This window comes from Primulina eburnea, chromosome 1 (genome assembly GCF_022965805.1).
Source record: "Primulina eburnea isolate SZY01 chromosome 1, ASM2296580v1, whole genome shotgun sequence".
In the NCBI taxonomy this organism is placed as follows: domain Eukaryota; kingdom Viridiplantae; phylum Streptophyta; class Magnoliopsida; order Lamiales; family Gesneriaceae; genus Primulina; species Primulina eburnea.
This window is the reverse complement of record NC_133101.1, coordinates 23,686,823-23,700,359: the sequence shown is the minus strand read 5'-3', so window position 1 is coordinate 23,700,359 and position 13,537 is coordinate 23,686,823. Positions and strand designations below refer to the sequence as shown.

Sequence of the window (13,537 nt, the reverse complement as noted above, 5' to 3'; positions counted from 1 at the left end):
TTAGTTGATTGCAGTAATCCTACATCATTCCCAATGAGCAGGATATCATCAACATAAAGTACTAGGAATGTCACTGCACTCCCACTAACTTTCTTGTATACACATGGTTCCTCAGGATTCTTAGCAAAACCAAACTCTTTGATAGTGCTATCAAATCTGAGGTTCCAACTCCTTGATGCCTGCTTGAGACCATATATTGATCTCTGAAGTTTGCATACCTTATGCTCACTTCCTACTGATGTGTATCCCTCGGGTTAGACGTATAAATTTCTTCTTTGATGTCTCCATTGAGGAAAGCAGTCTTTACATCCATTTGTCATATCTCATAGTCATACCATGCTGCTATGGCTAGTAGTATTCTAATGGACTTAAACATAGCAACTGGTGAAAAAGTTTCCTCATAGTCAACTCCTTGCCTTTGAGTATAACCTTTTGCAACCAGTCTTGCTTTGAAGGTCACTACCTTCCCATCCGCCCCAAGCTTTCTTTTGTAGATTCATTTGCATCCTATGGAAACGATTCCCTCAGGTGGATCCACTAATGTCCAGACTTGGTTTGAATACATAGATTCCATTTCTGACTGCATGGCTTCAAGCCATTTGGTTGAATTAGTATCAGATAATGCTTCTTTGAAATTCATTGGATCACATCCAACACAAGACTCATCATGGCCTTGTTCATGAAGAAGCGTATATCTTGCAGGTGGTCTAATAACCCTATCAGACCTTCTAGAAGCTTGTACTTCAACTACTGGTTCTTGGGAAATGGGTTCAACTTCTATAGTTGATGGAGTATCTTGAATTTCTTCAAGTTCTATCATCTTGTCTTTTCTATCTAATAGAAATTCCTTTTCCAAAAAGGTGGCATTTCTTGAAACAAACACTTTTGCTTCATTTGGATGATAGAAATAATATCCAATAGAATTCTTTGGATATCCTACAAAGTAGCACAAAGTGGATCTACTATCCAATTTGTCTCCCACTGTCTGCTTCACATAAGCAGGACATCCCCATATTCTCATGTAAGAATATTTGGGAGTTTTTCCCATCCATATCTCATATGGTGTTTTATCCACTGCTTTTGTATGGACATTATTCAACAACATTGCCGCAGTTTCAAGCGCAAAGCCTCAAAACGATATAGGCAATTCAGTGAATCCCATCATAGATCGAACCATGTCCATCAAGGTTCGATTTCGACAGTTCAGAAACACCATTCAATTGTGGTGTTGCTGGTGGAGTCCACTGTGAGAGAATCTCATTCTCTTTTAGAGAACCCAAAAATTCAGCACTTAAGTATTCTCCACCTCGATCAGATCGAAGCGCCTTAATACTTCTTTCTAGCTGATTTTCTACTTCAGATCTGAATTCTTAGAACTTTTCAAATGCTTCAGATTTGTGTTTCATCAAATAAACGTACCCATACCTCGAATGGTCATCAGTAAAGGTAATGAAGTAGGAATGCCCAAATTTTGTGCTAACACTTAGCGGGCCACAAACGTCCGTGTGGATCAAATCCTAGTAGACCATGCGCACGTTCCACGTTTCCATTGAATGGAGTTTTAGTCATTTTTCCTTTTAGACAGGACTCACAAGTTGGTAGAGAATTTATGTCTGACAAGTCAAACATGCCTTCTCCCACTAGCTTGTGCATCATTCTTTGAGAAATATGACCTAGTCTATCGTGCCATAGTTGTGCAGGATTTGGATCTTCTATTTTTCTTTTGTTTGTTGTTCTTTTTGTATGCGCTTGGACATTGTTTAACGGAATATCTTTCAATTTTAAGTTATAGAGATCGTTTGTTAATTCTCCGGTTCCAATCAAACATTCATTCTTGTATAAATTGCAAACACCTTTAGCAAAAACACAAGAATAACCATCCCTATCAAGCATAGAAATAGAAATAATGTTTTTAACCAATTCAGGAACAAATAAAACGTCTCTAAAAAACAACTTAAAATTATTTTCCAAAATTAAAGTAACGTCTCCAATGGCAGTGGCAGCAACTCTTGCTCCATTTCCTAGTCTTATAAAGGTCTCACCATCTCTAAGCCTCCTGCTTCTTCCCATCACCTGCAAATCATTGCATAGATGAGAACCACATCCGGTATCCAATACCCAAGAAGAGGAATTAATAGAAACATTAACTTCAATATAAAACATACCATTGGCCAGAACGCTTCTGGGCTAGATACTCCTCGCAATTACGCCTCTAATGTCCAGGCTTTTTGCAGTGGAAACAGACATGCTCTGACTTGTCAGGCTTTGTGGGCCCCGGATTTGCTTTCTTGTATGGCTTTTTGTTGGGCTTGTTCTTCTTTGGAGGGACAGAACGCTTCTTGCCTTTATTTGGGGCTCCTTTTTTCGTACCATACGAAGAACCCACTAGAAGAACATGCTTTTCTTTTTTAACTGTGGCCTCATAATTAGTAAGCATATTGACCAACTCTTCAAGGGTGGCCTCAAGCTTGTTCATATTAAAATTAACCACAAATCCATCGAACGAGGCATGCAAAGACAGCAAGAGAATATCAGTCGAGAGCTCAGTAGGTATAACCAAATCGAGTCCCACCAACTTCTCAATGAGCCCAATCATCCTCACACCATGCTCATGGACCGAAGTCCCCTCTCGCAAGCGTGTAGTCATGAGTTCTTTAACAGTCACATGTCTTTCTGAACGAGTTTGTACAACATACAATTCTTTTAGATGAAGGTGAATGTCAGCAGCATTCACCGCCTCCTCGAACCTCCTCTGAAGTTCATTCGACATAGAAGCCAACATGTAGCTCTTAGCTTGGAGATCATGATCCCAATGTATCTCAAGCTTAGCTAATTCAGTCCTACTGATATTAGGAGCCGCCTCCTTAGGTGGCTTCTTATCAAGCACATACGCAATATTTTCAGAGTTCAGAACAATCTTTAAGTTTCGAAACGAGTCATGATAGTTAGGGCCAGTCAATTTGTTTTGATCGAGAATGATTGAAAGCGGGTTACGAGTAGACATCAAAAATATACTGAAAATGAAAACAGATAAAGGTTACTGATAATTTTAAAATAATTCTAAAATATAAAATATGGATTTCATTTTATAAATTACCCTCCCACTATTTTGACATTTTCACCACCCTCTGATGAAAAAGGGAAATCGTATTTCCTTAGTAGGCACGTAGAGTCCAATTAGCCAATTATAATCCCGAATAATATCAGCCAATTATAATTTCTAAAAGGTAGAGTCCAATTGCATCCCTATGCAACCTCCACGTGTTTTGCCTCACGTTTAATAAGGACCCAATAATATGACGTCGTTTATTTTCACGTGTCAAACCAACTCATCAATATTGAATTGTAGTAGACGGTCGCCATGAGTTCCCCCAATAATATGAGCCGAAGTCATGGGAGTTCCACTCAATTCACATCATATGTCCGGTGGAAGTCACAGCTTTCCGGCGTACAGGCCTCCCCAATAATATGAGCCAGACACTGTCCGCGGGTAGCGATCAACATGCAACCACGGTTGATGGAAGGCAAGGAAAAATTAAACTCTTTTAATTTTTACTTTTTTGATTTGATATAAATTTTGAATCTTATTCAAAATGAGGGATTTTAATTTTAAAATTGTCTCATCATTTTAATTCAAAAATCGTGTGCCACGAGTTTGTATGTTTGCCGGATTCATGCAACTATATTATTTAATAATATACATACGTGCATACTACTATATATCGCATATATCATAATATGACATTCAACAATAAATAAGGATGATCGATCGCCAACACTATTAGATCCATGTGAGCCAAACATGGATCCAGGTCCAAACCTAGGTGAATGCAGGGATGCAAATGCAACTTATTACAAAAGCTTCCAATATTTTACATGTCTTCATCTTGATCATCGGGCCCACCATCTTCCAGTGTTGATCTCCCACTATTTCTAATTATTACATTTGAATAGCCATGGCACATAAGGGATACATCTCATGGGGGTGGGAACGAGCCATAAACCAGGCCCACTTTAATAATATCAAATATTATAAAATTGAATAAAAACAGTAAAATATCCTAACATACACCTAACACATTGGTCAAGGCTCTCGATCATTGTGGGGACCCGGACGCTAATCATCTTCTTAATCGTCGTTGGGATTTAATTATCAGTTCTGATAAACAGGGTATAAAAATTTTTCTTTTTAAAATGTAAATGCGGAAGGTAATGGAATCTAAATAATATACAACTCAGTATAAAATACATTTCAGTATAAAAGTACAATATTGTACAATCTAAGTCTAAGGTTCGGTTACTAAGTTCAAGTAATAAACCCAATCTACAGTAAGTCCGGAATCACCACGCTATTTAGTCCAGCCTCTTTCTCATCTTGACCCTGATCCATCCCACCTGTTGTCATGCACACATACAAAACAAGACAACAGCCGGATAACTTCGGTGAGAATAAATCCCAGTATAAAACATGGTAAGCATGTATATACTTAATCTAAATCATAAAACATGCTATCATGAACATATTCAAAAGTAATAGATTTCATAATCTATGGAATCTACTCAAAATAAGCATGCAACTCAATTCAGATAAACATGCAATTCAAATCAAATCATATAAACATGCTATCATACTGAAAGCAATAAATATGAGTTTCATAGTCTATGAAACCACCTCTATAAACACATGCAGTTCTAGTCAAATTATGTCTAGACTTGACTCCACTATAACTCTAGGGATCCCGGTGTGAATAAGACGATCTGTCACCTACGCTCCAATCGGGGTGACGGTACGTCTTATTCCTAGACTTCGGTCTGATCTGTATCGAATAATCTACAATAGGACGGTGTCTGCTCCTATGTAACGATACACCGAACGTCTAGAAGTCTGACTGATCTGTCAAACTTTCCTATCTTAAATGCAATGCATATAAATCTATAAACAAAGCATTAACATATCAGCATATAGACAAAGCATATTCATATCAGAATATAACAATAATCTAGTATGTGATTTTATTGGGAAACTCAAATAGGATCTTATTTGAGTTATGTCTTCCCGTATATCACATGAATTATACCTTTGTCGTCCCTGTCTGACGAAGACGATGACCTGTATTCAACTCTGTCCATATCAATCTGAAAAGACAATATCGAATACATAGTATCAGTGAATCATTCAATTCACAATCTGTTCTGATAAATACTCAACTCAGTACATAATCTGATCAATATCTGAACAAGATACAATTCAATTCATGTCATCGCTATCACAATATAATCGAGATCATATCTGAATCTGATCGATCTAAATCAATTGATGTTTCGACGGCATAACAATACAATCTGAATAACCCCGTCAATCTGAACATCACCAATATAATACTAGAACGTATAATCTGTGTCAATATAATTCATACTCTGAATACCAACACAATTCTGATATAACATCTCAGTCAATATCTTTCGAAAATCATAACAATTACAGAAACAACCTGTTCTTTAATCTGACTTCAATTATATAATGTCTACGGTAGCAGAAACATCATATCTGATTCGTATTCAATTCTGAAAATATCATAATTTCAAATCATGTCTAAACGTAACAAAACTTACGTCCAGTTGTAGCCTGCGTTGATAGGAACACAGTACCGAAATCAGATTCAAAATCTGACGGACGGATTTCTGGTATTTAATTTCCAAAACTCAAGAACAAAACCTTTTCCCACTTCTCGATTTCCTACTGAATATTCTTAAGGATTTGCATGTGTGTATATATATATATACATACGCGACATGCATAAAAGCAAGTGGCGCACTTCATGATTTCCAGGTGGCGCTCGGGCGGTCAAGAATTACCGCCCGGGCGCCGAACCCTCTGCCCGATAACTTAACTTTCGATTCCCTGGCGCTCGAGCGGTATGTTTCTACCGCTCGGGCGCCACATGTTCTGTTCGAAAAATCAAATTGCGATGCATTGGCGCCCGGGTGGTCCTTTTCTACCGCTCGAGCGTCGAAGGTTCTGTCCAAATTCTTGGCTAACCATGCAACGACGCCCGGACCTTGTCATTTAAGTTCTTATAACCTCAATCATGTCCATAATCAACGTCTGATTATAATGATTAAATCTCGGACATTACATTTCTCCCCCTCTTAGATCTGAGTTCGTCCTCGAACTCACAAACAATCAATTCAAAGATATCAGAAGAAATGTATAACTGAGTTTAAATCAACTCTCATCTTACTAAATCCATTCTGAAATCTCTTTCTTGTATCAATATCTGGTTTCAATCTGGAATAAGACTTCATGAAGTATATTGTCATAATACTTCTCAACTTAATTCTGACAAAATCAATCTTGCCATGTGGGTTATACAATATCCGTATAAACCACTCCATAGTCTATAATGATTCAATACAGCCAACTATCATTAAATCAGCTGCTCTCGATCTAGGACATATTCAATCCTCGACCTCAAATACCAATCATCATCATCCGATGTTGGTTTATGACATCTGTTCCTTCTGAACTATCTTCATCTTCCTTCGAATTTCTTCAAAAGAATTAGAAATCTGTAGTATCCACTGTATACTGTCCTGACTGTAACTATCTCATTACCAATCTGGTAGACTGATAGGTATTATCACATAGTGATACTAAGTCATATCCATTAGTGCTAACATCCAGCACTATATAGTTCTACCAAAATCTTCCAATATCTGGACAATACATTCTGACTGTCTGCCAGTTGTAACACAATTTAAGAAGAAACTCATGATACACTCTATCACAAGTACAAAATCAACCAGAAAATCACATTCTGATATACTCTATCTCAACATTCTGTTGACTCTGATCATTCCTCTGACATCAATCTGTGTCATCTGGTTCTGTTTGTACGTTATCTGGTACAAACTAATTGATATAGATTGAACAATCTGTCAATCATAACCATATTATCTTACCATTTGAAGAAACTAATGGTAATGTCCTTATTAAGGCCATAGAAATGCACTCCCATTTCTATTCAGAAACATACAAATTCTGTAGTAATCTTCTGATTTCTATCTTTCTGTCTTCATTTATTGGCAATTCAGTCATTTCAGTATAATTTCTGCCAACAATTCAGCATAAATTCTGCCATAACTGATTTAATCTATCTATATCATACTTATCTGTTCGAATCTCATACATTCTCAGTCAGCAAAATGAATACTGAATCCATTACAATACATTTCTGACACTGTCTGTAATTTCAGATTCAAACTATTCGGTATAAACAAATCATTTAATAATAAAATTTACAGAAAAATACCTACCTGGTATTCGGCTCTGATATAAATATCAATTCTGTTATACAACTCTGAAACCTTCTGATATCATAATACAATCGGTCTAATACAAAACACAAAATCACATATCTGTTTCTCTGATCGATACTCTGCTCTGATTATCGAAATACTGTTCTGACCACTCTGATCACGTTTCTGAACGGCTGAAATTTTTGAATTCATTTCTGATACAAGCGGAACTGTATATACTCTCAACGATTCATAAAATCCGTATCAATACTGATTCAGAATAACAATAATCTATACTAATCTAGTAAATATATAGGATTGTAAGTTCTAACAATACTATCGATTCTGACAAATCAATCAGATCTTTATGCCATTCTGATCCACTGCTATATATATCATCTGCAAATATAATGTGCTCTCCACACAATACAATCTGTATAAAATACTGATCTAGAAGCAATCATTCTCAAGCAGTTAAAAACACAATCATATCAGATAATCTGTCAACTCATATAATATCAATCTCTGACAATTCTGACATTTCTGAACTTTCTGGTCTTTCTAATATCGGTATCTGATCAGTCACTGATCACAATATCAACTGTCTCAAAATCAATCAGTATACTAACATCAGATATAATCCATTCTGAATACAATCTGTTTCAAACAGAATACCTATCTGAACAATTTCTGTATACAAGAATTCTAATTCTCAGAATATTCACTATAATCTTCAAATATTCAATTCTTTCAATTCGGTATGTATTATTCTGTACATTCAATATTATTCTGTGTTGAACTCTAAAACAGCAATCATTATCTGATCTGAATTCAATTTTGAAATCTATCTTTTGATATAAAACAATTCTAAAATCTTATCTAGGCAAATATCAGCCAACTCATACATCATTGGCAGATCTGCCAATGCTAGGCTCGATTTCAGTACATCTACTGAATACATAAGGATACAATCTGTTCCTTTCTGTATTAATCGAGTCGTAGACAATACAGATATCAAAGGAATTCTAAATCCAGAATCCTTATCGTGGTATCTCCACTGATCAGTAATCTCTGATCTGACTCTTACCATTTCTGGTAAAAATTCTACAATATGTCTGTACTCGTTCAGCATATACATATCAATAATGCGTTCAAATCAGAAAACACAAGTACATCATAATCTATTTCTATTTCATTCTCATCTTACTGTAGTATACAATCTATACAGAAATCTCTGACATTAACATTTCCTCAATAAGCAAGGACATCAATACTACAGTACATACCCTCCCAACAGATACAGCATATTTCCATGCAACTCAGTCAAAGATAATCTTAACAAATGCATTAGTATATATCAATGCATATGCAATAGCATCATAAAGAATAGTACCTGTTGTGAATTCTGGATCTGTGTTTTCAATTGAATGCAGTTCCCTAAGATCTTCGGGACCGTCTCTGGGGACAAACTTTAGCAAAATGCCCCAGCTGTTTACAGATATTGCATCTACCAAGCACTCCTTGGCATTGCTCTGAGGAATGTCTCCCTCCGCAACTCCTGCAATACACTCCAGTATAGCTCGGACAAGAACTACTGGAACTCGAGGAACCAATTTCCAACTTCTTGAATGGCTTCTTCCGAGCTTTTAGCAAATCTTGCTTTCCACTCGTACTGCCGTGATCATATTGAAGAGGGGATTGCTGTGCCTGAAGTGGCTTCACACACAACCTTGTCAATTGTCTAATCAGACTTGCCTCAGCTCTCTTTGCTTTACTCAAGATGTCAGCAAAATGGTAAGGTCGTTGCAAGTTCATAAATGCAACTACCTCTGATTCAACCCTCTGATGAATTGATTCACTATAGCTTCATCATTTCTAGCTATCTGAGGAGCAAAATGCAGTAGAGTAGAGAATTTCGCAATATATTGGTCAATATTCAGCTGCCCTTGGCTCAAATTCTCAAACTCTAATTGCTTGTCCTCTCGGTACGAAGCTGAGAAAAATCTTCGATAGAATTCAGTTCTGAATATTTCCCACGACACCACTGTACCTCTCTGTGCCCACATTCTTCTACTGGTAATCCACCAACTCCTGGCGGCTTCTCGTAACTGATAAGGCACCATTTTAACCCTCTGTTCATCTGTAAAGTCAAGTAAATCAAACAAGATTTCTATATCATCAAACCAGTTCTGACAATCTTCAGATGTCTCGGTACCACTCAGAACCGGCGGCTGTAATAATTCAAATTCTTTCATCTTTTCTTCTAGCTGAGTTTATGATGTATCCATCTGTTCAGACGAAGTACTACCCCTTTCTGGAATTCTCCGTGGAGGTATATCTGAATATCAAACAAATCAATACACAATCTGTATAATCTGTCTCAGCCCTCCTCTGATCATATACCTCTGATTCAGACTTGGTTCTGATCCAGGCTTAGTAATTACATGCTGTAATCAACTCAGATAACAAACAACATGTAATAGGGAAAGCAATAAATCATGCTAGCACCCATAATGTAATTCAACATTATAATAAATCTCATGCTAGCAATCACATGCAAGGAAGAAAATTCAATCTACCCCGCTCATTCTCTTCTATCTCAGTCTAAAGAATCTATCAACTCTGACTATCTCAATCTAACGGATCTATCGCTCTGATAATCTAAGTCTAAAGGAACTATCAGCTCTGATACCACCTGTTGTGGGGACCCGGACGCTAATCATCTTCTTAATCGTCGTTGGGATTTAATTATCAGTTCTGATAAACAGGGTCTAAAAATTTTTCTTTTTAAAATGTAAATGCGGAAGGTAATGGAATCTAAATAATATACAACTCAGTATAAAATACATTTCAGTATAAAAGTACAATATTGTACAATCTAAGTCTAAGGTTCGGTTACTAAGTTCAAGTAATAAACCCAATCTACAGTAAGTCCGGAATCACCACGCTATCTAGTCCAGCCTCTTTCTCATCTTGACCCTGATCCATCCCACCTGTTGTCATGCACACACACAAAACAAGACAACAGCCGGATAACTCCGGTGAGAATAAATCCCATTATAAAACATGGTAAGCATGTATATACTTAATCTAAATCATAAAACATGCTATCATGAACATATTCAAAAGTAATAGATTTCATAATCTATGGAATCTACTCAAAATAAGCATGCAACTCAATTCAGATAAACATGCAATTCAAATCAAATCATATAAACATGCTATCATACTGAAAGCAATAAATATGAGTTTCATAGTCTATGAAACCACCTCTATAAACACATGCAGTTCTAGTCAAATCATGTCTAGACTCGACTCAACTATAACTCTAGGGATCCCGGTGTGAATAAGACGATCTGTCACCTACTCTCCAATCGGGGTGACGGTACGTCTTATTCCTAGACTTCGGTCTGATCTGTATCGAATAATCTACAATAGGACGGTGTCTGCTCCTATGTAACGATACACCGAACGTCTAGAAGTCTGACTGATCTGTCAAACTTTCCTATCTTAAATGCAATGCATATAAATCTATAAACAAAGCATTAACATATCAGCATATAGACAAAGCATATTCATATCAGAATATAACAATAATCTAGTATGTGATTTTATTGGGAAACTCAAATAGGATCTTATTTGAGTTATGTCTTCCCGTATATCACATGAATTATACCTTTGTCGTCCCTGTCTGACGAAGACGATGACCTGTATTCAACTCTGTCCATATCAATCTGAAAAGACAATATCGAATACATAGTATCAGTGAATCATTCAATTCACAATCTGTTCTGATCAATACTCAACTCAGTACATAATCTGATCAATATCTGAACAAGATACAATTCAATTCATGTCATCGCTATCACAATATAATCGAGATCATATCTGAATCTGATCGATCTAAATCAATTGATGTTTCGACGGCATAACAATACAATCTGAGTAACCCCGTCAATCTGAACATCACCAATATAATACTAGAACGTATAATCTGTGTCAATATAATTCATACTCTGAATACCAACACAATTCTGATATAACATCTCAGTCAATATCTTTCGAAAATCATAACAATTACAGAAACAACCTGTTCTTTAATCTGACTTCAATTATATAATGTCTACGGTAGCAGAAACATCATATCTGATTTGTATTCAATTCTGAAAATATCATAATTTCAAATCATGTCTAAACGTAACAAAACTTACGTCCAGTTGTAGCCTGCGTTGATAGGAACACAGTACCGAAGTCAGATTCAAAATCTGACGGACGGATTTCTCGTATTTAATTTCCAAAACTCAAGAACAAAACCTTTCCCCACTTCTCTATTTCCTTCTGAATATTCTTAAGGATTTGCATGTGTATATACATATATATACATACGCGACATGCATAAAAGCAAGTGGCGCACTTCATGATTTCCATGTGGCGCTCGGGCGGTCAAGAATTACCGCCCGGGCACCGAACCCTCTGCCCGATAACTTAACTTATGATTCCCTGGCGCTCGAGCGGTAAGTTTCTACCGCTCGGGCGCCAAATGTTCTGTTCGAAAAATCAAATTGCGATGCATTGGCGCTCGGGCGGTCCTTTTCTACCGCTCGAGCGCCGAAGGTTCTGTCCAAATTCTTGGCTAACCATGCAACGACGCCCGGCCTTGTCATTTAAGTTCTTATAACCTCAATCATGTCCATAATCAACGTCTGATTATAATGATTAAATCTCGGACATTACATTTCTCCCCCTCTTAGATCTGAGTTCGTCCTCGAACTCACAAACAATCAATTCAAAGATATCAGAAGAAATGTATAACTTGAGTTTAAATCAACTCTCATCTTACTAAATCCATTCTGAAATCTCTTTCTTGTATCAATCTCTGGTTTCAATCTGGAATAAGACTTCATGAAGTATATTGTCATAATACTTCACAACTTAATTTTGACAAAATCAATCTTGCCATGTGGGTTATACAATATCCGTATAAACCACTCCATAGTCTATAATGATTCAATACAGCCAACTATCATTAAATCTGCTGCTCTCGATCTAGGACATATTCAATCCTCGACCTCAAATACCAATCATCATCATCCGATGTTGGTTTATGACATCTGTTCCTTCTGAACTATCTTCATCTTCCTTCGAATTTCTTCAAAAGAATTAGAAATCTGTAGTATCCACTGTATACTGTCCTGACTGTAACTATCTCATTACCAATCTGGTAGACTGATAGGTATTATCACATAGTGATACTAAGTCATATCCATTAGTGCTAACATCCAGCACTATATAGTTCTACCAAAATCTTCCAATATCTGGACAATATATTCTGACTGTCTGCCAGTTGTAACACAATTTAAGAAGAAACTCATGATACACTCTATCACAAGTACAAAATCAACCAGAAAATCACATTCTGATATACTCTATCTCAACATTCTGTTGACTCTGATCATTCCTCTGACATCAATCTGTGTCATCTGGTTCTGTTTGTACGTTATCTGGTACAAACTAATTGATATAGATTGAACAATCTGTCAATCATAACCATATTATCTTACCATTTGAAGAAACTAATGGTAATGTCCTTATTAAGGCCATAGAAATGCACTCCCATTTCTATTCAGAAACATACAAATTCTGTAGTAATCTTCTGATTTCTATCTTTCTGTCTTCATTTATTGGCAATTCAGTCATTTCAGTATAATTTCTGCCAACAATTCAGCATAAATTCTGCCATAACTGATTTAATCTATCTATATCATACTTATCTGTTCGAATCTCATACATTCTCAGTCAGCAAAATGAATACTGAATCCATTACAATACATTTCTGACACTGTCTGTAATTTCAGATTCAAACTATTCGGTATAAACAAATCATTTAATAATAAAATTTAAAGAAAAATACCTACCTGGTATTCGGCTCTGATATAAATATCAATTCTGTTATACAACTCTGAAACCTTCTGATATCATAATACAATCGGTCTTATACAAAACACAAAATCACATATCTGTTTCTCTGACCGATACTCTGCTCTGATTATCGAAATACTGTTCTGACCACTCTGATCACGTTTCTGAACGGCTGAAATTTTTGAATTCATTTCTGATACAAGCGGAACTGTATATACTCTCAACGATTCATAAAATCCGTATCAATACTGATTCAGAATAACAATAATCTATACTAATCTAGTAAATATATAGGATTGTAAGTTCTAACAATACTATC

The 13,537-nt window shown here is 36.3% G+C and overlaps 1 protein-coding gene across 1 annotated transcript; it reads right to left on the bottom strand.

Moving 5' to 3' along the window:
* Window positions 1-2,212: 2,212 nt before the first annotated feature.
* LOC140805928 (uncharacterized) lies at window positions 2,213-7,019 on the bottom strand. The gene is made up of 3 exons (XM_073162299.1): window positions 6,964-7,019; window positions 2,666-3,014; window positions 2,213-2,575 (listed from the first exon to the last, which is right to left on the bottom strand). The coding sequence occupies exons 1-3, from the start codon at window positions 7,017-7,019 to the stop codon at window positions 2,213-2,215; spliced, it is 768 nt and encodes a 255-aa protein (XP_073018400.1).
* Between the last annotated feature and the right edge of the window lie 6,518 nt (window positions 7,020-13,537).

Bases quoted from the DNA above. Each gene is read 5' to 3' on its own strand.
- LOC140805928 (XM_073162299.1), bottom strand. From the start codon at position 7,019: ATGGGAGTGCATTTCTATGGCCTTAATAAGGACATTACCATTAGTTTC. The intron at 3,015-6,963 runs GTAAGATAATAT...TTTCATTTTCAG, and splicing joins ACCATTAGTTTCTTCAAATG to TATATTTTTGATGTCTACTC. The intron at 2,576-2,665 runs GTGACTGTTAAA...CTCATTGAGAAG, and splicing joins AAACTCGTTCAGAAAGACAT to TTGGTGGGACTCGATTTGGT.